We start from the raw sequence: 25230 nt of genomic DNA, 5'->3' as shown, positions 1-25230 counted from the left end.
AGTCACAAATGGCAGGATTTCCTTCTGTTCTGTGGTTGAATAGTATTCCACTAGATAGATAGATTATAGATGATAGATAGATGATAGATAGATAGATAATATACATTTTCTTTATTCATCCTTCAGTGGACACTTAGGTTATATCCATGTCTTGGTTATTGTGAATAATGCTGAAAGAAACATGGGACTACAGAGATCTCTTTGAGATCCTATTACCATTTCCTTCTGATGTATATGCAGAAGTGGAGTCGCTGGAATATATGGTGGTTCTAGCTTTAATTTTTTGAAGAATCTTTATATAATTTTCTGTAGTAGCTGTACCAATTTACATTACTATCAACGGTGCACAAGGGTCCCCTTTTCTCCACATCTTAGCCAACATGTATCTCTTGTTTTGAGGGGTATATTCAGCCTAACAGGTGTGATGTGATATATTTTTTTTTCAAGTTTTTATTTTAATCACCCAGTGGTCTTCAGGACAAGTGCATTTCTTAATCCCTATCACCTATTACATTCATCCCCCTGCCAACCTCCCCTCAGTTTGTTCTCCATAGTTAAGAGTCTGTTTCTTGGTTTGTCTATATATATTTTTTTTCCCTTGGTTTATTTGTTTTGTTCCTTAAGTTCCACGTGTGAGTGAAATTATATGGTATTTGTCTTTCTCTGACTCACCATTATACACTCTAGCTCCATCCATGTCGCTGCGATGATATACCACTTCTTTATCCATTCATCAATCAATGGATACTTGGGCTCATTCCATATCTTGGCTATTACAAATACTGCTGCTATAAACATAAGGGTGCATGTATCCCTTTAAATTAGGGATTTTGTATTGTTTGGGCAAATACCCAGTATTGTGATTCCTGGATCAGAGGGGAGTTCTATTTTTAGCTTTTTGAGGAACCTCCATAATGTTTTCCACAATGGCTACACCAGTTTGCATTATCACCAAAAGTATAAAAGGGTTCCCTTCTCCACATCCTCACCAGTACATGTTGTTTGTGTTGTTGATTTAGCCATTCTGACAGGTGCGGGGTGATATCTTTCTGTAGTTTTGATTTGCATTTCCCTGATGATCAGTGATGATGAGCATCTTTTCATGTATCTGTTGGCCATCTGTATGTCTTGTTTGGAGAGGTGTCTGTTCATGTCTTTTGTCCATTTTTTAAATGGATTATTTGGGTTTGGGGTGCTGAGTTTTATAAGTTCTTTATATATCTTGGATACTAACCCTTTATCAGAAGTGTCATTTGCAAATATCTTCTTCCATTCCATAGGTTGTCATTATAATTTTGATTAGTCTCTCTCTGATGATTAGCTGAGTACCTTTACATGTGCCTGTTGGCCATTTGTATTTGTCTTCTTTGGAAAAAATGTCTATTCAGGTCCTTTGCCTATTTTTAATCAGATTATTTGGTTTTTTTCTATTGGTCATATGAGTTTCTTATATTTTTTGTGTATTAACCTGTTATCTGACATATGATTTGCAAATAATTTCTTCCATTCTATAGGTTGCCTTATCATTTTGTTGATAATTTATTTTACTATCCAGAAGGTTTTTTAGTTGCAGTTGCTTCTGTTGTGTCTTGGGTAACATCTTAAAAAATTGGTTGTCAAGACCAATGTCAAGAAGCTTTTTCTCTATGTTTCTTCTAAGAGTTTTATGGTTTCTGTCTTATATCTAAATCTTTAATCCATTTAGAGTTAATTTTGTAGGTGGTATGACAGAGGTCCAATTTCATTCTTTTGCATGTAAATACTCAGTTTTCTCACCATTTATCAGAAAACACTTTTTCTCATTGGTATTCTTCACTTTCTTGTCAAATATTAGTTGACCATACATGCATGGGTTTATTTTAGGGGGTCTCAATTCTGTTCTGTTGGTCTATGTGTCTTTGTTTTTATGCCAGTACTATACTCTTTTGATTACTTTAGCTGTGTAGCATAGTTTGAAATCAGGAAGTGTGATGCCTCCAGCTTTGTTCTTTCTCAAAATTGCTTTGACTATTCAGATTCTTTTGTGGTTTCTTTAAGATTTTCTTTATTTATTCATGAGAGATACACAGAGAGAGGCAGAGACATAGGCAGAAGGAGAAGGAGGCTCCCTGCAGGGAACCTGATGCAGAACTCGATCCCAGGACCCTGGGATCATGATCTGAGCCAAAGGCAGATGCTCAACCATTGAGCCATCCAGGTGTCCCTCTTTTGTGGTTTCATATACATTTTAATTGTTTATTTTATTTTTGTGAAAAATGCCATTGGTGTTTTGATGAAGATTGCATTGAATCTATAATGGCTTTAGGTAATAAGGGTTTCAGGAGTAGAATTTAGTAATTCATCACTTACATATAACACCTAGTGCTCATCCCAACAAGTGTCCTCCTTGATGCCCATCACTCATCCCCTTCATCCACCTCCCCTCCAGCAACCCTGTTTGTTCTCTATAGTTAAGAGTCTTTTATGGTGGCCTCCCTCTCTATTTTTATCTTCATCTTATTTTTCCTTCCCTTCCCCCATGTTTATCTGTTTCATTTCTTAAATTTGACCCATGAGTGAAATCATATTTGTCTTTCTCTGACTTATTTTGCTAAGCATAATACACTCTAGTTCCAGTCACATTGTTCCAAATGGCAAGATTTCATTCTTTTTGATGGCTGAGTGATATTCCATTATATATATAGATATCTATATATATATAATGGAATATGTATATACCACATCTTCTTTATCTATTCATTGGTAGTTGGACATCTGGGCTCTTTCCATAATTTGGCTATTGTGAACATTGCTGCTATAAACATTGGGTACAGGTCCCCTCCAAACTAGCATTTCTGTATGCTTTGGATAAATACCTAGTAGTGCAATTGCTGGATCATAGGGTAGTTCTATTTTTAACTTTTTGAGGAACTTCCATACTGTTTCCCAGAGTGGCTGTGCCAGTTTACATTCCCATCAACAATGTAAGAGTGTTCCCCTTCCTCCACATCCTTGCCAAAGCTATTGTTTCCTAGGTTGCTAATTTTAACCATTCTGAGGGGTGTGAGGCTGTATCACCTTGTGGTTTTAATTTGTATTTCCCTGATGATGAGTGATGTTGAGCATTTTTCATGTGTCTGTTAGCCATTTGTATGTCTTCTTTGGGAAAATGTCTGTTCATGTCTTCTACACATTTCTTAACTGGACATTTCTTTTTTGGGCATTGATTTTGATGAGTTCTTTATGTATTTTGGATACTAATCCTTTATCAGATATGACATTTGCAAATATCTTCTCCCATTCCATTGCCTTTTAGTTTTGCTGACCATTTCCTTCACTGTGCAAAAGCTTTTTATCTTTATGAATTGTTCATTGCCTTTGTTTCTCTTGCCTCTGGTGATGTGTCTAGTAAGAAGTTGCTATGGTCAAAGTCAAAGAGGTTGCTGCTTGTGTTCTCCTCTAGGATCTTGATGGATTCCTGTCTCACATTTAGGTCTTTCATTCATTTTGAAGTTATTTTTGTTTATGGTGTAAGAAAGTGGTCCAGTTTCATTCTTTTGCATGTTGCTGTCCAGGTTTCCCAACACCATTTGTTGGAGAGACTGTCTTTTTCCCATCAGATATTCTTCCCCACTTTGTCAAAGATTAATTGACCATATAGTTGTGGGTCCCTTTCTGGGTTCTCTATTTTGTTCCATTGATTTATGTGTCTGTTTTGGTGCCAGTACCATACTCTCTTGATGATTACAGCTTTGTAATACAGCTTGAAGTCTGGGATTGTTATGCTTTCCACTTTGCTTCTCTTTCTCAACATTATTTTGACTATTTGGGGTCTTTTGTGGTTCCATACAAATTTTAGGATTGTTTGTTCTAGCTCTGTGAAAAATGTTGGTGCTATTTTTACCAGGATTGCATTGAATGTATAGATTGCTTTGGGTAGCATAGACATTTTAACAATGCTTGTTCTTCCAATCCATGAGCATGATATGATTTCCCATTTTTTGTGTCCTCCTGAATTTCTTTCCTAAGTATTCTATAATTTTCAGAGTACAGATCTTTTCCCTCTTTAGTTAGGTTTATTCCTAGGTATCTTATGGGTTTTGGTGCAATTGTAAATGGGATGCATTCCTTGATCTCTCTTTCTTCTTTTTCCTAATTTCTTGATGTGTAGAGTTAGGTTATTTCAGATCTTCTTTTTCTTAATATAAGCATTTATCATAAATGCTTATATTTAGCATTTAGCAATTTAGCATAAATTTCCCTCTTAGAACTATTTTTGCAGCATCCTATAAGTTTTAATATGTTGTGTTTTCATTTTAATTTGTCTTAAGATATTTTCTGATTTCCCTTTTGATTTCTTCCTTGACTCATTGGTTGTTTAGGAGTGTGTTGTCTTATTTCCATGTATTTGTGAATTTTTCAGTTTGTTATTGATTTCTAGTTTCATACCATTTATACCATTCTATGCCATTGATTTCTAGTTTTATACCATCTTTACAATGATATAAAGGAAAGACACTTGATATAATTTCAATCTTTTTAGATTTGGTAAGACTTGTTTTGTGACTCAACATATAATCTATCCTGGAGAATGTCCCATGTGAACTTAGGAAGAATATGCATTTTGATGTGTTGAATGGAATATTCTGAATGTTTCTTAGTGTATTTGATCTATAAGTTTTATTCAGATCCACTGTCTCCTTGTTAATGTTCTGTTTGTATTATCTATTTGATATTGAAAATGGAATATTGAAGTCCCTTACTATGATTTTCATTGCTATTTATTTCTCCTTTAAATTCTGTTAATATTTGTTTTAAAAATTTAGGTGCTCCAGTGCTAGGCATGTATATTTACACATGTTATTGGCACCTCTACCACTATATAGTGGCTTTTTCTCTTGTGACTAATTTTGCCTTTAAGTCTATTTTAACTGACAAAAGTATAGGCACTCCTACTCTCTTTTGGTTAATATTTGCATGGAATCTTTTCCCAATCCTTCACTTTCAAGCCTTATGTGTGTCCTTAAATCTTAAGTCTCTTGTAGCAGCATATTGTTGGATTTGGGTTTTTATATCCATTCACCCATTCTGTCTTTTGATTGGAGAATTTAGGCATTCACATTTAAAGTCCTTATTGACAGAAAAGACTTATAACTGCCATTCTGTTCGTTGTTTTATGACTGTTTCTTTAGTTCCTTTGTTCCCTTTTTTCTCTCTCACTCCTTTGTGATTTATTTTTTGTAGTAGTATATTCTAATTCCTTTCATCTTTCATGTATCTACTATGTGTTTTTTCTTTGTTATTACCAATGAGGCTTCTATAAAACATCTTATAAATATAAGTAGACTGTATTCTTGTGTCAACCCCCCAATAAAATTTAGGAGAAAAAAATAACATCTTTTAGGGGCCATTAATATTGAAGGTTAAAGTAACCTCCTAAGACTACTGCCTAAACTTTCTTCCTCAATGCTGACCATGTTGCTCTTGCTTATCTATTGTTTCTAAATGTTGTTTCCAACCTCCACTAAAGTTAGCACATTTTCTCAAGTTTTTTTTTAATTTTTATTTATTTATGATAGTCACAGAGAGAGAGAGGCAGAGACACAGGCAGACGGAGAAGCAGGCTCCGTGCACCAGGAGCCCGACGTGGGATTCGATCCCGGGTCTCCAGGATCGCGCCCTGGGCCAGAGGCAGGCGCCAAACCGCTGCGCCACCCAGGGATCCCTCAAGTTTTACAATTGTAGAGATAATAGTCACTACAGGAAAATGGAATTCATACCGCTTATTTCTTGAGGTAATAGTCATCTATTCACCAACTCCTTTTCCAAGAAATAGGAAAATGATCCATGTATAATATATGGGAAGATAAAGCATGTGAACTCTGAAGCTGCCTTCTAAAGGGTAGAAGGGCAATGAACAGGCTATCCTTACTCTGATGGCCACTGAGGCACGTGATAGATTATCTCCACTTTGTAGGCTTTCCTGATAGCCCTGGAAAGATACTCACTATGAGAGAAGGTTATGTCCCAGAATTCAGATCTGAGGCATATATATAAATATTACACAATTAATATATAATTATTGCACACATATATAATTATAATTCCAGCCCTGCCCATCCAGAAATAAGTTTGGCTCAAGAAAAGTGGGATCCCTGGGTGGCGCAGCGGTTTAGCGCCTGCCTTTGGCCCAGGGCGCGATCCTGGAGACCCGGGATCGAATCCCACGTCGAGCTCCCTGCATGGAGCCTGCTTCTCCCTCTGCCTATGTCTCTGCCTCTCTCTCTCTGTCTCTCTCTGTGACTATCATAAATAAATAAAATTAAAAAAAAATTTTTTTAAATAAAAAAAAGAAAATTATGATTTACTAGTATTATAGGGTTTTTTAATTTTTTTTATTGTTGTTCAATTTGCCAACATATAGAATAACACCCAGTGCTCATCCCATCAAGTGCCCCCTCAGTGCCCGTCACCCAGTCACCCCCACCCCCCGCCCACCTCCCTTTCTACCACCCCTTGTTCGTTTCCCAGAGTTAGGAGTCTCTCATGTTCTGTCTCCCTTTCTGATATTTCCCACTCACTTTTTTCTCCTTTCCCCTTTATTCCCTTTCACTATCTTTTTATATTCCTTATGGGGTTTTTTAAATTGAATTTGTTTATTGAATGTGTCCTTGATTCCAAGCCCCATGCTAAGGCATGGAGGATATAATCTAAGGCTTTAAGGAGTTTGTAGCCTAGTAGAAGACGAGGAAAAATAGACACATAGAACTGTAAAACAGGGTAGGAAGTATGAAAGGATAAAAGTAACCACAAGACACTAATTAAACTTGGTGTGGGGCAGGGTCAGAGAAAATATCCTGAAAGAAATGATACCTCAGTTGAGTCTTAAAAAAATGAGCATAATTATCCAGATGAAGAATGGGGGTGGGGGTGAAGAGTGGGAAAGGAAGTGAGCAGAGAGGGGCATCAGAAATGCATGCACAGAGATGAGAAATAGCATGCTGAGTGCAGTAAAGGACAAGTTGTGGGGCAGAGAATGGTGATAGAATCAGTTAGAGAGACAGGTAGGGGCTGGATTATAAAAGACCTTGTACTTATATATAGACTTGATTTCATAGGTAAACTCTTCCTGGAAGGTAATAAGTTAATCCTGTGAGATACTACTTGAATCTCCCCCCACCAAAATATGCTATATGAGAAAGTGGAGGAGGGAAAGTTTGCACTCAATATTCCCTCTTAGAGAGTCTCAATGCATATCAGCATGTTAGAAATTGAGATAGTCTACAAGAAGGAGTTCTATAAGAAACCAGTTTAACTTTGTTTAAACTAGCATTTCCCAAACAAATTTGAGCATGGAAACTTTTTTTGTTATGCAGTCCCTATTAACATTCTGTGTAGCAAATATTCTTTGGAACTCACTTTGGAAAATGCTGTAGGACCTGAGGAGCCATTTGAAGCTGGAAGATAGTATAGTCCTATTTGTCTTTTAGGTAAGTCACTGTGATTTGATCATGGAAATATTGAAAATAGGGAGAGACTAGTTGAAGGTTATTATTTAGGCAAGAGGTTATAATGTCCTAAATTAATAGACACAAGAATGGAAAGGGGTATATTTGACAAATATTTAGAAGGTAAGCTTGAGAGCGCTTGGGAAAGGAGGGAAAAAGAGGATTGACCCAAGTGATCACATGGGTAATAAGTCCACTCATTGAGACCAAGAATGCAAGAGCAGGTTTGAGTGCTCCCAGCCAAGACCAATGACAGAGTCATCCAGATTGCCAACCCATAGAACTGTGAGAAATAATAAGCCATTGTTTTAAGCCAGTAAGTTTTGGGCTGATTTGATATATAGCAAAAGCTGACCAAAACAGAAATCAGTACCAACTGTGCAGAGCCTCTATAACAAAGGGGTAAAACATGTGACATTAGCTCTAGGAGTTGGGGGTTAATAGAGTCTGGGAGAGCAGTGCAAAAACTGGTATAAGGGCAGGAGAGAGGCAGTTGTGCTATAAAGAGGCACCACAATACTGTCACCCGAGGCCATTTGGAAGATGGAAAATGTGCCCAATGATCTTATGAATCTGGCTGCTAAGAATATTTCTAGATTTCTAATATTCTGGAAATATTAAAACTATCAACTGTCTGAGCTACTTATAAAAGTATGGGAAGAGGGATAAACCAAAGGGAACCAGTTAACTCTGCAGCAGAAATTAGAGTCCATGATTTGTCAGGTTGCAAACTAAACTCATTTCTCTTTTGCAGTCTCCCCAGCTGGCAAAAGACCTAAAAACAAAGATCAAATCTAGAATGCTGACAGTAAAATATAGCCTCAGGTTCAAGGTCAAGTTAAGGGTGTGCCTGAAGACCCTTTGTTAAGACCACTGAAAGATTAAATCTGATATTCAGTCTATCTTCTCAAGCCGACTAAAGTCTTTCTCAGACCCATGTTCTGAAAAGGAATTATGGAGTGGACTATAATCAGATTGATTGAAAATACTTAAGTTTTTAAGGAAGTTGTACCAGGTTAGACTAAAAAAGATAGAAACCATTCTAAATGAATAGAAACATCACAAGTTTCTACCAACAGAAATCAGGCTGACAAAGCCAGTCAGCTACAAATATAGATTATTTCCTATGGAAGTGTAAAGAATAAGGTGCACTAGTGCATATTCCCAGCTGAATTTCAGAATTGCCATGGACCAGTGATTAATCAGAACTTCCTGTTCTTCCCCTTCTTGAACAGAATTGGCTGTTGATTGGCACTAAATGTTGGGGAGTGAGGTGGGGAACAGATAACTTTTTTCTTAGTTCATAGCTCTCTCCAGCTCAAGATGAATCATACTTAAGGAGATGCAATCGAGGAGCATCAGCATACCTAGACCAAATGCAGATCATGAGATACTGGACTTTGAGTACCATGATACCATAATAGAATGAAGCTTGGTATGTGTGTGTGGTGGTGGGGGTCTTAGAAAAGGATTGAGTGTATTTTGTTAATGGGAAGGATATAAATATTTGTGACCAGCAAGCACACTGTGGTACCAATAAATAAGGTTATGTCCTAAATTTTTTTCTTTCCTTTTCTTCTTTTTTTCTTTTTCTTGTGTCTATATGAGAAGATGGATGTTAGCTAAAGCCACAATGGTAATCATTTCACAATATATGTAAATCAAACTGTCACACTGTATGCATTAAACTTATACAGTAATGCATATCAATTATTACTCAATAAAACTGGGTGGGGGAAAGCATGTAAGAAAAAACAAACAAAAATATGGCCACAAATTCTTTGCAACTCTTACCATTGAGAGGTTGAGTCTATTGCCCCAACCCTTGATTTAACATGGCCTTATTAACAAGTCTAGTAGTAGGGTACTGACTCTTGGATATATGCCTCAGTTTATTTTTTTGTGACCTCTCATTCTTCAGAGGCAGGCCAGTTTCCTCACATGAGGAATTCAAAATAGGGTGGTATTCAAAATAGAAGAAGGTGGAGGCTGTAAATCTTTTCAAAGCATAGGTTCAAGAACATTCCCAAAGTCACTTCTGAAACATTTTATTGGTCAAAATAAGACACCAGAACAGCCCAAATTCAATGAGATGGGGGTAGTAGGGAGGGCCAGAAGTACCACCTCTTAATAGGAAGCTCTACAAAAAATCTGTGGACATACTGTACTCCTCTAGGTAAGAAACTTTCAAACTCCAAGAACATTTTAAATTAAGTTTACAAATGTTTAAAAGAAGGAAAATATAATATTAATTTTTTGTATTAAGAACAAATATGTTCTTCAACAGAAAAAAAAAGTAATTTATAGGTTAAAAGAGACTAAAAGGTCTTATCCATTAATTACAGTGTGTGAGCTGTACTGGAATTCAATTTAAAAATATAAACTGTGAGGGGTGCCTGGGTGGCTCAGGTGGTAAAGGGTCTGACTCATGATTTTGGCTCAGGATCATGATCTCAGGATCATGAGATGAAGCTCTGTGTTGGGCTCCATGCTCAGTGAGGAGTCTGTAAGAGATTCTCTCTCCCTCACTATCTGCCCCTCTCCCTCTTGCTCATTCTCTCTCCAAAATAAACAAATAAATCTTTAAATATGTATATGTAAACTGAAAATACACATTGATCACATTAATGAGACCATCCGAAATTTGATCATTGACTCAATATTTGATGTTATTAGCAATTATTATTAATTTCTGGTACAATATTAATATTTTACTGTTTTTAAAGACTTTAAAATTTAGAGATACATAACAAAGTATTTACAGATGAAATAATACGGTATCTAGGATTCGTTTCAAAATAATATGGAAGGTAGGGTAGTGACTGAGGCTGCAGATGGGACAGGGTTAGTGATGTTAGTTTTTAAGGCTGATGAGTACATAGAGATTCATTACAGCATTATATCTACTTTTGTATATGTTAAAAATTATTCATAATAACAAGCTTTAAAATAAAATTTTAAAAAATGGACTCTGGGCATAATGAATATATGGATAAATTTTTGTGTACTTGCAATATTGAATAAAGTGTGTCCTATTAGTATATAACACCAATTTAAAATGTGTAATTTGGTAAGTTAATTAAATTGGATTTTTACCGAGTAATCTTCTTTATTTTTAATATATAAATAATATATATAATATAAAATAATATATAAATGTATTTGTTTAATATAATATTTATATAAAAACACTTAGATATTAATTTTTTAAAAGATTTTATTTATTCATGAGAGAAACAGAGAGAGAGGCAGAGACACAGGCAGAGAGAGAAGCAGGCTCCCGGCAGGATCCTGATTTGAGACTTGATCCCAGGACCCTGGGAGCATGCCCTGTACCAAAGGCAGCACTCACTACTGAGCCACTCAGGCATCCCTTAAATATTAAATATTTTATGAGAATTTTTGATTCACTAGATTTATATTATTAGATATTCAAGAGTTAAATGAGCACTTAAGAGAATTTTATATAAAAGTAACTCAAATACATTAAATTTATAAAAGCAGTTTCAAATATTTGAAGATGTTTAGTCAAGCACATAAACTGCACCAAATATTATTCAGACCTCCTCAAAAGTGAACTGCTAAAAATTTCTAGACTTAGAATAAGATTTGTGACTTGAACATAAAGCCTAAGACACTTATTGTTATTTTTTAACTTGAATAAAGCAAGCAAATTTTAATAACCAATAGGCTATCCAAAGGTGAAAAAATATTTTTCTCGTCACCTGAAACCTTATGTAAGAAATGAGAGCATTGCACAAATTAAAAATAAATAAAATGCAGTTATATGGATTGTACCAACCATTTGTATTATAGCTACATGCAATCTGGCTTCTTCTATTAAAACTTCTTCTGTTAGGGACTCCTCCTCTATATCATCATGTGAAACATTATTATAAGCATCAGACTAAATTTAAAAACATAAGTAGATAAAGTTAAAAATCAGCTAAAATAAATAGGAGCTGTCAAACACTTCACTCAACAAAGATTCCAATAACTCAAATCAGAATTGCTAAAATGAAGGGCTATGTATAACTGAGTCCCTCTTCTTCACATTAAAGAAATGTTGCTTTTTAATTGTGGTAAAGTAACAATTCATTTGGGGAGATCTGCAAGTCAGATTCTCCCCCAAACCTGTCTATGCTTGACTGCTCTCTGAAGCAACCTGTGTTTTCTGCTTTCTATAATAACATGAAGACAAATTGCTCAGCTCCTCAAATGGTCAAAAACAGAAGCCATTTTAGTTACTAAATCAGCCAGTGTATAAAAACACCAATTCTTCTGTACTTGGCAAACAAAGCTAGATAACCAAGACCTTCTCTTTAGAGAGGATTGAAAGAAGTTTTTTCACTAAGATAGCAAAGTTAGTAAGTAAATTCCCCCTCCTCAGTTTTCTGACATTTTATTAGCAGAATCAAGTTTTGTATAATAAACGAAAGCAAAAGAGGCAGAGCCAAGAGAGAAGGAGGACTATTTTTTGCCAAGTATCAACTCACAGGAATTATGTATTCAATCTTTGTTTTTTCTTCTACTAAGGTCCAATTAACATTTGTCAAAACTTTTTCTGTTTTGAATAGTGTTATCGTGTTCTGTATTATCTCCTGAATGTGCTTAATGGCATTTTGTATGGCCATTTGCCTTGGGAGGGAAGTAGCACACAAACCTGTGACCAGAAAAAACAAGGGTCTTAGTAGAATACAGTGAAGGTGGCAAGAAAAGGCAAAATCCTACAAGGTATAATGAAATCTACTGCTGTAGTGAATCACCTACACAGCTAAACTGTAGTGATTAGAGCAAGAACAAACTGGTCCAAAATTTTCCAGAAACTTACCCAACTAGCTGTTTCTTCTGACTGTATAGCTCAACTTTATCTGACTCAACTGCTAAGGGGTGCTTTGTTAGTTTCCTTTCATTCCCATTAACAAGAGATGTGACTTACTACCTCAGGGTCCCCAATCAGTATTTCTCAAAGTGTAAGAGACTATGTGTGTTTTCTACAGGTAGGAAGACTGTCTATTAAACTATGCAAATTCCTTGGCTCTGCCTCATACTTAGAGAATCAGATTGACTTTGGAATTTGCATTTTAACAAGCTCTCCAAATGACTTTTATACAAAATTTTTAAAATTTAAAAAATTTAAATTTAAAGCTCACTGCGATAGAGATCCCTCAATATAGTATATCTGTTTTCTGGCCAGCAAATCTACATGTCCCAAAACTTGTAGCCGTCTGTATTTTCCTGAGGTATGAATTTGAAGTTATTGCTATGAGGTTCACTCACCAAAAAGAATTTAATTAGTGAATGGACTTAGTCTGCTCACTTGGAATTCCATCTCAATAAAATTGTTCTCTTTTCATAATTGCACATGAAAGGTCTCATAAAGAGTTAAAATGAGTTCTAAATGTTTAGTTTAACTTTACTGCATTCTCTATGGGACACTGTGTACAATGACGGTATTTGAAATTTTCAGGTCCAGAGGCATATCCCTCTTGATACACTGTGGTCCAGAACAAAGATGCATTTTACTGTAGGCTGAAGTTAGACGTTGTCAGCTTTAGATTCAAAATTCCCGTGGCTAAGACCACACAAGAAGAAATTTTTCTCATTTGCGTAATTACATTGTACCCGTATGATGGAGAAACAGCCACTTTCCGGTTGCTCTCTAGGGAAACATGAGTATATGTGAACCACTTGGTGTCACCAATACCTTTGATTGAACTCCCTGTGTTTAAGATGATCCTGGAAAAGTATGAGGAGGGAATCTTGTAAAGCCTTAGACTGGACAGAAGTAGTTGGTTTGAAACTCTTACTGATAAAACTCAGCTCTGTCAAGTATTAAATGTGTGCCACACAGTATTTCTAGAAAGGATGAGTATGGATTCTAAGAGGAGAAAGACTTTATCATTTACTTTTATTTTATAATGAAAATTTTGAGGTTTAGCTACTACAATAAAAAATCCTGGGTGGCTCAGGTGGTTAAGCATCCAATTCTTGATTTTTAGTTCAGGTCATGATCTTGGGGTGTATGGAGCCTGCTTGGGATTCTCTCTTTCTCTCCCTCTCTGTCTACCTCTCCCCACTCCTCAAAAAAAAAAAAAAAAATTTAAAAAATTTTAAAGGAAGAAACAGAGAAGAAAAAAAATATTACCATGATAGTAAAACCCCTGGTTGATCTTGCCTTTGATTGTCAGAATAAGAAGAATCATAAGAAAAGAAGTGGGAGAAATCCAGATGTTATATCCTAAGCAAAGAGAATGAAGTGGATCTGGATACCTGGGAGTCTAAGGAAATTGGTGGGAAGGGAGATGTGAGAAAGCTTTCAAAGATCAAATTAACTTCATTTATTCTCCAGCCTAGGCTTTCACTGACCAAGCATACCTTTCTACTGAGAACAAGAACAAATCCATAACTAGGGGGAAAGGAGAGCTACCAAAAATCTGTCCCATTTACTAGCCCAGTAACAGGAAGTTCTGCTATAGTGCTGGTGGGGCGCAGTTTTAGGAATGGGCATGACTATGAAAAGACACAAGCAGAGGGGCATCTGGGTGGCTCAGTGGTTGAGCATCTGCCTTTGGCTCGAGTCGTGATCCCAGGGTCCTGTAATCGATTCCCACATCAGGCTCCCTCCAGGGAGCCTGCTTCTCCCTCTGCCTATGTCTCTGCCTGTCTCTGTGTGTCTCTCATGAATAATTATAAAATCTTAAAAAAAATAAAAAGACACAAGCAGAGAGATGATATCTCTCATGGGTGGGAAAGAGTAAATTCACCAGACTATTTCCCTGTTTAGAAGAATTCTCCTTCAATATCCTCCTTCCATTGACCTCTCATTAGTTCCACACATCCCAAGAAATCTTCTAATTACAAGTTTTGTTTATCAAGGAAATTGGTACTTAGAGGTAAGCATCCTGAATAATGATTGCAATAATTTCAAGACATAGAAAAAAATCATCCTCATTATAAATTAATAGATTTTCTCCTTTATCCACATTTTCCTATGAATGCAGCATATGTAAATCTCTGACAATCTGATCAATTCTAGATACTGAAAAAATTATGCACCAGCATAGCTAAAGACCAGGCCATAGGATATTGAGTGATACTAAGGCCCTACTCTAAGACTGTATGATCTCATCTAGCCCTCTCCTTCCCTGTTGACTGTACTGCCACCAATTATCCTAGATTTCTCTACTGACAATGTGTCTATGTGTGATTTTATCATATTATGCATTTTATTATCAATGGCCTCAAATGTCTTCTGGAAATAGGAAACTGTGGCACAGCCTGCTGACTGTCTCCCAAAATCCATCTTCCCCTTCCTCCTTTACCAACTGAATCCCTAAGTTTTGGCTGAGCACATGGCAAGCCAGATAGGGATTATATTTCATAGCTTCTCTTACTCAGAATTTGTGACAAAATTCTGGCCAATGGAATTAAGTGATAATGATATATACAATTTCTAGACTGTGCCCCTGAAAGGAAGCTCCCTACTTTCCATTGCCACCCATCTCCCCATTTTCCCTCTCTAGTTGGTTGGATTGAAAATATAGAGGTAGTGAGCTAGCATCTATCCTGCAGACAAGAACACCCCAGGGAATGGAAAAGAAAGAAAAGAAAAGCAGAGCCATCCCACTCTTTTGGACATTTTGATCAAGGGGAAAAGAAAGTTCTCTATCTTGTTTAACCCACTGTGAATGTGGTTTCTGTAAAACTGGCTGAACCAACATCCCAATTAATACAGCATCTATAAATAATGAATGAATGATTTCATAATCAGTTCCATGAACTCCATAAGAAATATCCCCATGACTTCCCAACAATAATCTATTTGCATTATTCTTCCCAGTTAATTAATGAAAGATAGATATACTTTACCTAATGTCCTGGCTGAATGAGCCATCATGTATGAATTTATTCCCATAGTCATTAGTGATATTCCCTGTACATACAATATAAACTAAAAAACAAAACACACAAATAGTTAGAACCAAAAAATGAATAAGTACTCCAAAGGGAATCATTGTTCAACTAACCAACAACAACAAAATTCTATCTTAATCCACATTTTTAAATCCAGCTTCTGCTAAGTAAATTGAGGCAGAAGGGTTGTTTTGTGGACACTGCTTGAATATAATATACTGAAGGAGAAATTAGTTTTCGTGTGAATGAGAAAAGGATTTGTAATTTCTGGGAGGGATAAGAACACTGATCAAAGAGCTCTCCACAAATTGAACTTCAGTAAAAATAAATTAAAAAAAAAAAAAGAAAACAACCAAAGAGTTCTCCACCGTTGCTGCTTTCAGCAGCAGCCATACAAAGCCACCAAGGTTGTAGACATCACAGAAATGGCCCTGGAGCCTGCAGGGTTGGGGAGAAACCCCAGCAACTGCACGCAGTGTTGACCACAAAGGAAATGGGAAAGTGTGTCTGCCACCAGCATTTACCACAGCTGCTCAGGAGGCTCTGAAGAAGCCTTTAGAAACCATGATGGGGTCTAGAGAGGCACCATGTAGAAGCAAAAACACAACCACTTTTGCAGGTCTTGGTTCTGCCACTTAATAGCAGTGTAACTTGGGGTCAGTTGACTTAACCATTCTGAGTCTGTGTCCTTCTCTAGAAACTGGAGTTAAGAGCAGTATGTCCCTTGGAGATTGTTTCTCAAATTTGACTAATAACCCCAAGAACCTAATGTACTTCTAAAAGATGCCAACTTCCAGGTTGTATTATGATTATGTAGGTCTGGGGTGGCACGGAAGGGATTCATGTAATGTCAGATAGATTTGGGAAACACTGTAAGTGATACTCAAATATTAGTTAGCCTTTAGTTGACTTGGTTTTAGGACAATTCCTTGAACAAAAGAAAACTGAAGGAACTCAGATATTGGTTATGATACTTTTCCTTTGGGGATTCACAGGACCCAAATCTCTACAAAAACTGAAGGAACTCAGATATTGGTTATGATACTTTTCCTTTGGGGATTCACAGAACTCCAAATTAATTCCCACATGATGCCTATTGATATAAAGTGCAAATCCTCAGGAAAGATTATGAGGAATCTAATACTCCATTTTAAAAAGAACTTCTTTTGGGACATCACCCAACTTCTTTGCCTAAGATGCTATTCCCTTTGTTTTGATTTCTCTACATGCAAGATGGAGAGGGTGATAACGGACCCCCCCGCCCCCGCAAAATATTTTTTAAATGTTATACTGCTGGGGTCTCCTGGCACAGGAGCAAAATGACAAAGAGAAATCCCTGAGTGGGAAATTGGCCATTATCAAGAAACTCTGTACTTCTACCTGCAGATTAAAGTTCCTTGGGAGGTGGGCAGGTGTTCTCAATTCACATTATTTGAGGGGCTTTTCTCCCTCCTAGCAGCAGGTTTGGAATTCATCTGACTGGAAGATGGTCGGGGTGTCCTGGGGATTTCTAGCAACTTTTAGCAATTTCTCCAGCTAATTCACACAATTTTGTCACAAACGATGATAGGCCCTAACACTGTCAGCAGATGCACTGGGCTCTTTAGATCTTTCCTGGAGTCTCAGACCACAGATACTGCCACCACCAGATCGCCCAGAAATCCACCAGATAGCCTATGAAGAAGAGGCTTTGAGGGAGAGTAACATTTATTGAGCTTTTGCTAAATGGCAGGTATTTTACTAAGTATCATCTCAATCCTCAACTGGAAATTGAGGTTCCACAAATCTGGGAAACTTGCTCAAGGTCACCGAGCCTGTGATGATGGAACCAGGACTCGATCCCAAATCCACCTAATTCCTACACTGTTAACCATTACTTAACTGTTGGTCCCTTTCATACTGTCAACATAAACTTTCCTCTGAAATCTTTCTACTTAAAAAAAAAAAAAAAAAAACACGTTTTCCAAATCTAATTTTTAAAATGGTTAACTTTGGGAGAAGGGAGAGAAGATAGTGAAGGAGTAAGGAGGACCCTAGGCTTGTCTTGTCCCCACAAACATAACTAAATAGCTATCAACTCATTCTAAATTTCCTAGAAACCAACCTGAAGACTGACAAAACAAAGTCTACAACTAAAGGAAAAGAAGAGGGATCCCTGGGTGGCGCAGCGGTTTGGTGCCCGCCTTTGGCCCAGGGCGTGATCCTGGAGACCCGGGATTGAATCCCACGTCGGGCTCCTGGTGCATGGAGCCTGCTTCTCCCTCCGCCTATGTCTCTGCCTCTCTCTCTCTCTCCCTGTGTGTGACTATCATAAATAAATAAAAATTTAAAAAAAAAATTTTTTTTAAATAAATTAAAAAAAAATAAAGGAAAAGAAGAAGCCACAAGGAGGGTAGGAAGTACAAAGCCATGATTTAGGGGAGAAACAGATCACAACTGCTCTGGAGAGGAGGGAGCCCTGGTCACAGAAAAAGATGAGAGAGAGAGGCACACAGGGGAATGCACAAGGAGAGCACTTCCCTAAAGCAATTGGCTGGGAAGATGAGAGGGACTGATTTTCATGAGTTCTTGCAACCAGTAGGGCTTAAAGACTGGAGTTTTAAAGGTCATCCAGCTTGACTGAGATAGAAGCTCTGAGGGTGCTGCCCTACTCCTGAAGAGAAGGCAGACAAACAACCTGGGGGCAGATGGTGTAGAAATAGCATCTGAAGAATGCCTGGGGTACAAGAGAGATGATTCTCTCCTCTTGGAGCATATACCTGAGAGGCAGGACTCACACCTCCCTCCAGAAACAAAGGTGCCAGCAGGTGCCATTTCCCAAGCCTGCCCCTCAGCATAAACACAGAGCCACTTGCAGGAGGCAGCACAGTGCCCCCAGTAGCTGCCTAACCTGCTTACACCAAGCCCCACCACCCATGCTCTGGCACAACTGCCTTCTGTCCAGTTTGCCTCTGTCCCAGCATGGCCAGCCCCTTCCTCACAAAGCCAGCAAAAACTCCTGCCCACACGATGTCTCCCAACCAGCACTCTGCAAGGCTTCAATTCTAGTGGAAGTAGTATAAGGTCTCATATAACAAATAGGCCAGAGCACACTTAATTGAAACTCACTACACTCTGGCCAAGGACCAAAGAGTGCTCACAGCAGGCACACAGAGCCTCTGCAGACAACTGTCCTGAAGGATACAGCAGCCAAAACACAAGAGCAGAGTGGACACAACACACACCAGAGATATTCCCTAAAGTGCCAACCAAGCCCTGGACACTCTCAGGAGCAGGAAACATAACTGACTCTTCTAATACAGATACGAAAGCAGAGACTTAGACAAAATGCCAAGGTAGAAGAATTCTCCCACATGAAAGAACAAGATAAGGTCATAGCCAGAGATCTAAGCAAAACAGGAAAAAGTAACATGTCTGATAGAGAATTTAAAGCAACATCATAAGGATACTCACTGGGCTTGAGAAAAGAATAGAAGATTTCAGGGAGACTCTTACCACAGAGATAATAGAGTTAAAAAGAATCTGTCAGAAATGAAAAAATGCAATAATTGAGATTGGAAACAGGTTTGAGGCAATGAACACAAGGCTGGAAGATGCAGAGGAATATATAAGTGATATAGAAGACAAAATAATAGAAAATAAGGAAGCTGAACAAAAGAGAGAAAAAAGAATTAGGGAACATAATTTAGATCCAGGAGGCAGAGAGGACTCCCATAAAAATCGACAAAAGTGGGCCAACATCAAGACATATTGTAATTAAATTTGTAAAATATAATGATAAACAAAAACTCTTAAAACCAGCAAGACAAAATAAGTCTTTAACTTACAAGGGAAGACCAATAAGGTTAGCTGCAGATTTCTCACAAAAAACATGATAGGCCAGAAGGGAGTGGCATGACATATTCAAAGTGCTGAGTGGGAAAAGTCTATAGCCAAGAATATTCTATCCAGCAAGGCTATCATTCAGAAGAGAGAGAAAAGGTTCCCCAGACAAACAAAAACTAAAGGTGTTTATGACCACTAAGCCAGCCCTACAAGATATATTAAAGGGGATTCTCTGAGTGGAAAGAAAAGACCAAAAGTGACAAAGAAGGAAAGGAACAAAGACAAGAAAGGAACAAAGAAAAAAAAAAAAAAAAACAAAGAAAAACAAAGAAAATCTCCAGGAACAATGATAAAACAAGTACTAAAATGGCACTCAGTACATATCTATCAATAATCAACATCTATCAATAATGTAAATGGACTAAGAGCTCCAATCAAAAGACAGAGGGTGTCAGAATTGATTAAAAAAAAAAGACCCATATAGATGCTGCCTATAAGAGACTCATTTTAGACCTAAAGTCACCCACAGATTGAAAGTGAAGGGGTGGAGAAACATTTATCATGCAAATCAACATTAAAAGAAAGCCATATCACGAGTCAGAGACCCTTAAAGATGTTTCTCCAGAGATGTTCCACTTTCATGTCTTTTTTATTGTGATCTTGTCAAAAGTCACCAGTCCATGATGGTATAATTTTTGGAATTGTCCTACCAAGGCCTGCAAAAGTGGTGTCTTCCTGGTATCCATCTTTTGAAGCTTTCTAGAAGATTTTAGGTTAAAAAAAAGCCACTTGAGATTGTATACTCTTCTATCTTGTCTTCTATATCCTCAAAACTAGTACCTAATCAGAAAGACTTCTTGCTTCTATGCTTGCATTGCCCTCTGAATCTAAAACTAACTTTTCTCAGATGGGTTAAAAAATGTTTAGGCAAAAATCTCCATTAAAATCTTTGGAGAGAAACAAGAAATCTTTTTCTAAGCTATTGGGGCTTTTCCTCTCAGCCTCTGAATCTAGGGAAATTACCTGAGATACCTTCCTACCCTTGGGTGAGGAGAATAGTCTTTAATAAAGTCTATAGGAAAATCTGAGTATGAAGCTGAGGATAATCACTTCAAAACTGCCTGTACCTATGGTGAGGAGAGGACGATCTATCATTGCTGATTAGGGTTATAAATGGGGGGAGTCATTTTAAACTTTTCAGGGAGCAATAGATTTCTCAGAGCATTGTTCTAGAACACTTAAATCCTTGTTAATTATCCCACAAAGAAAGCTCTCTGGTGGCTCAGAGGCTGGTTTTTTGGCGTGGTTGGGGTAGAGGGGTAGAAGGCTGCAGCCAGGTAATGTGAAGGGCTGTGGGGGAACGGTGATGAGATGTTCTGAAGCTGGGGCCAACTTCATTCTGGGCTTTCATGTTTGTGTGTTCAGTTTGGCTCTGGGCTGGCTCTCTGGGGGGGACATGGCTGTGGTGTTTGCGGAGGCATGAAGTTCTGCCTTAGACTAAATGATGCTTACAGTTGTGATTCTTTTCTACTCCTATGCTGTGCTGAAGTGATGGAGCCTGGGCTGTGTTACAAATAAATCATTTGTTGTTGTTGTTGTGATATATTCTATCACAACATCTATCTATCTATCCATCTATATCAGACAAACTAGACTTTAAAACTAAACAAGAGAAGAAGAAAGGCACTCTATCATAATAAAGGGGATAATCCAACAAGAAGACCTAATAATTATAAATATTTATGCATCCAGTACAGGAGCACCCAGATATATAAAACAATAACAAACATAAAGGAACTAATTGATAATAATATAATAATAATAGGGCACTTTAACACCCCACTTACATCAATGCACACACATCATCTAAACAGAAAATCAATAAGGAAACAATGGCTTTGGATGATACACTGGACCAGATGGACTTAACAGATATGTCCAGAATATTCTATCCTAAAACAGCAGAATACATATTCTTTTCAAGTGCACATGGGACATTCTCCAGAATAGATCACATACTAAGTCACAAATCAGGACTCTGCAAGTATAAAAAGACTGAGATCATATCATGCATATTTTCTGACTACAACGCTGTGAAACCTGAAGTCAACCACAAGAAAAATTTGGAAAGACAACAAATACACAGAGATTAAACAACATACTACTAAACAATGAATAAGTCAACCAGGAAATCAAAGAAGAAATTAAAATATACATGGAAACAAATGAAAATGAAAACACAATGGTCCAAAACCTCTCGGATGCAATAAAGCAGTCCTAAGAGGGAAGCATATAGCAATACAGGCCTACCTCAAGAAGAAAGAAAAATCCCAAATAAACAACCTAACCTTATACCTAAAGGAGCTGGAGAAAGAACAAGAAAGGAAGCCTAAAGGCAGCAGAAAGACAGAAATAATAAAGACTAGAATAGAAATAAATGATATAGAAACTAAAAAACAAAACAAAACAAAAAACAATACAACAGATCAATGAAATCAGAAGCTGGTTCTTTGAAAAAAAAATTGATAACCTCCTAGCCAGACTTATCAAAAAGAGAAGGACCCAAATAAATAAAATTATGAACAAGAGAGGAGAAATAACAACCAACGCCACAGAAATACAAACAATTATGAGAAGAGTAAGAAAAACTATATGCCAACAAATTGGACAATCTAAAAGAAATGGATAAATTCCTAGAAACATATAAACTACCAAAACTAAAATGGGAAGAAATAGAAAACTTGAACAGACTGATAACCAGCAAAGAAACTGAGTCAGTAATAAAAAATCTCCCAACAAACAAAAATCCAGGGCCAGATGGCTTCACAGACAAATTTTACCAAATATTTAAAGAAGAGTTAGTACCTATTCTTCTCAAACTATTCCAAAAAGTAGAAAAAGAAGGAAAGCTTCCAAATTCATACAATGAGGCCAGCATTACCCTGATATCAAAACAAGATAAAGACTCCCCTAGAAAGGAAAACTACAGGCCAATACCCCTGATGAACATGGATGCAAAAAGTCTCAAAGCAAACCACATCTAACAGTACATTTAAAGAATCATTTACCACAATCAAGTGGGATTTATTCCTGTGCTACAAGTGCGGTTCAATACTTGCAAATCAATGTGAAACACTACATTAATAAAAGAAAGAATAAGAACCATATGGCCCTTTCAATAGATGCAGAAAAAGCATTTAACAAAGTACAACATCCATTCGTTATAAAAACTCTCAACAAAGTAGAGTTAGAGTGAACATACCTTAACATCATAAAGGCCATATACAAAAAAACCCACAGTATCATTCATAATGGGAAAACTGAGAGTTTTTCCTCTATGGTCAGGAACAAGACAAGGAGGTCCACTCTCACCACTGTTATTCAACATAGTACTGGATGTCCTAGCATCAGCAATTAGACAATGAAAAAATAAAAAGCAAGGCAAGGAAGAATTCAAACTTTCACTAATTGCAGGTGACATGACACTTGATATAAAAAACCCAAAAGACTCTACCAAAAAATTGCTAGAACAGATACATGAATTCCATAAATTCATAGGATACAAAAACAACATACAGAAATCTGTTGCATTTCTATATGCCAATAATGAAGCAGCACAAAGACAAATTAAGGAATAAATCCCATTTACAATTGAACCAAAACCATAAAATGCTTAGGAATAAACCTAACCAAAGAGGTAAAAGACCAGTACTCTGAAAACTATAAAACATCGATGAAAGAAATTGAAGAAGACACAAAGAAATGGAAAAGCATTCCATGTTCATGGATTAGAAGAACAAATATTCTTAAAATGTCTATACCGCCCAAAGCCATCTAAACATTTAATGCAATCTCTATCAAAATTACACCAAAATCCCAATGTAGCCTTGAAAACAACCCCCAACGACCTTGAAAAGGAAAAGCAGAGTTGGAGGCACCACAATTCTGGACTCCAGGTTATATTACAAAGCTGTAGTGATCAAAAAAATATGGTACTGGCACAAAAATAGACACATATATGAGTAGAACGCACTAGAAAATCTAGAAACCCACAATTATGTGGTCAATTAATCTTTGGTAAAGTAGGAGTGAATATTCAAGACAGTCTCTTCAACAAATAGTGTTGGGAAAACTGGACAGCAACATGCAAAGGATGAAACTGGGCCACTTTCTTATATTATACGCAAAAATAACTTCAGAATCTATGAAAGACCTAAATATGAGACAGGAAACCATTACAATCCTAGAGTAGAATATAGGACAGAAACCTCTTTAACATCAGCCGTAGCAACTTCTTTCTAGATACATCTCTGGAGGCAAAGAACAAAAGCAAAAATAAACTATTAGGACTTCATCAAAATAAAAAGCTTCTGCACAGCAAATGAAACAATCAATTAAACTAAAAGGCAGCCTATGGAATGGGGGAAGATATTTGCTAATGAAATCTCTGATAAAGGGTTAGTATCTGAAATATATAAAGAACTTATACAACTCAACGCCCAAAAAACAAATAATCCAACTAAAAAATGGGCAAAAGACATGAATAGACATTTCTCCAAAGAAGACATATGACACAGCAGACACATGAAAAGATGCTCCACATCACTTATTATCAGGAAAATACAAATCAAAACTATAATGAGGTATCACCTCACACCTGTCAGAATGGCTAAAATAAAGAACATAAAGGAACAACAGGTGTTGATGAACACAAATTGGTGCAGCCACTATGCAAAACAGTATGAAGTTTCCTCAAAAGGTTGAAAATAGACCTACCCTATAACCCAGCAATTGCACTACTAGGCATTTATCCAAAAAACAGTAAAATACCGATTCAAAGCTATATATGCACTCCAGTGTTTATAGCAGCATTATCTACAATAGCCAAACTATGGAAATAGCACAAGTGTCCATCAATTGATGAATGAATAAAGAAGATGTGACATATATGTACATATATTTCTCAACCATAAAAAAGAATGACATCTTGCTATATGCAACAATATGGATGGAGCTAGAGAATATTATGCTAAACAAAATAAGTCAGCCAGGGAAACATAAATACCATATGTTTTCACTCATACGTGGAATTTAAAAAATAAAATGAACGAAGAGGCAGAAAATAAGAGAGAGAGGGAGGCAAGCCAATAGACACTATTAACTATAGAGAACACACTGATGGTTACCAGAGGGAAGATGCATGGGGGGGGATGGGTGAAATAGGTGATAGGGGATTAAGTAGGGCACTTGTGATGATAACTGGGTGTTGTATGTAGGTATTAAGTCACTAAATTGTACACTTGAAACTAATATAACACTGTATGTTAACTAACTGAAATTTAAATTTAAATAAAATTGACATTTTAAAAAAATGGTTAACTTTATCACTGGGTACTGTGACAAATACTACAAAATAAATAAGTACGGATAATTATGAGATACGATTTTTCCTACCAATTGCGGTGACTCTACTTTTTGGTCAGCCAGATTATGAATATCAGGAGCCAAGAGTAAGCTAAAAATTCCTTTAATTCCAGACCATGCTATAACAATTCCCCATCTCCAATTATATTCATAATTCGCATGCGTCAGAAGAGGGCTCACTAACACAATAGTAAGCAACCTGTGGAGAAAAAAACCTTTTTTAAAAAATCACACCTGATGTATCAATGTTTTCATGGTAGAAAACTAAATTTCATATAAAATTTTTTCAGGGAAGAGAAAATAATCAGTTTATTGATAAGTTCGAACTTTCTGGAACAAACTAAATCTGCTGTCTAACTTTTGCATATAATACTCAAATCTTAAAAACAGTGTTAGAAGTTTTATACAAATATAAGGAATTATCATTAACACTATACATTCTGCCCTTCAAATTGGATAACTCTAGGCAAGCTTTTAACCTCCCTGGGCTCCATCTGTGAAAGGATGCAATTAACACCTCTTCACAGGGCTGTATTTGTATTAATGGTATAATGTACATGGTAGATGCTCAATAATA

At 36.8% G+C, this 25230-nt stretch overlaps 1 protein-coding gene across 12 annotated transcripts in view; it reads right to left on the bottom strand.

Moving 5' to 3' along the window:
• Positions 1–25230, bottom strand: part of SLC9C2 (solute carrier family 9 member C2 (putative)) — a 97118-nt gene that overhangs the window by 38913 nt on the left and 32975 nt on the right. For 8 of the 12 annotated variants that reach the window (XM_025430279.1, XM_025430278.3, XM_025430280.3 and 5 more), the window contains 4 exons: positions 24684–24852; positions 15360–15441; positions 11984–12150; positions 11290–11394 (listed from right to left, as the gene is read on the bottom strand). In XM_025430279.1, the coding sequence (XP_025286064.1) occupies positions 11290–11394; positions 11984–12150; positions 15360–15441; positions 24684–24852 (523 nt within the window). The remainder of the gene's footprint in view (positions 1–11289; positions 11395–11983; positions 12151–15359; positions 15442–24683; positions 24853–25230) is intronic. The other 4 variants (XM_049112283.1, XM_049112279.1, XM_049112284.1 and 1 more) reach the window with 2 other exon arrangements.

The sequence above is a fragment of the Canis lupus genome, chromosome 7 (genome assembly GCF_003254725.2).
Source record: "Canis lupus dingo isolate Sandy chromosome 7, ASM325472v2, whole genome shotgun sequence".
Taxonomy (NCBI): domain Eukaryota; kingdom Metazoa; phylum Chordata; class Mammalia; order Carnivora; family Canidae; genus Canis; species Canis lupus.
This window is presented reverse-complemented; position numbering and strand designations above follow the sequence as displayed.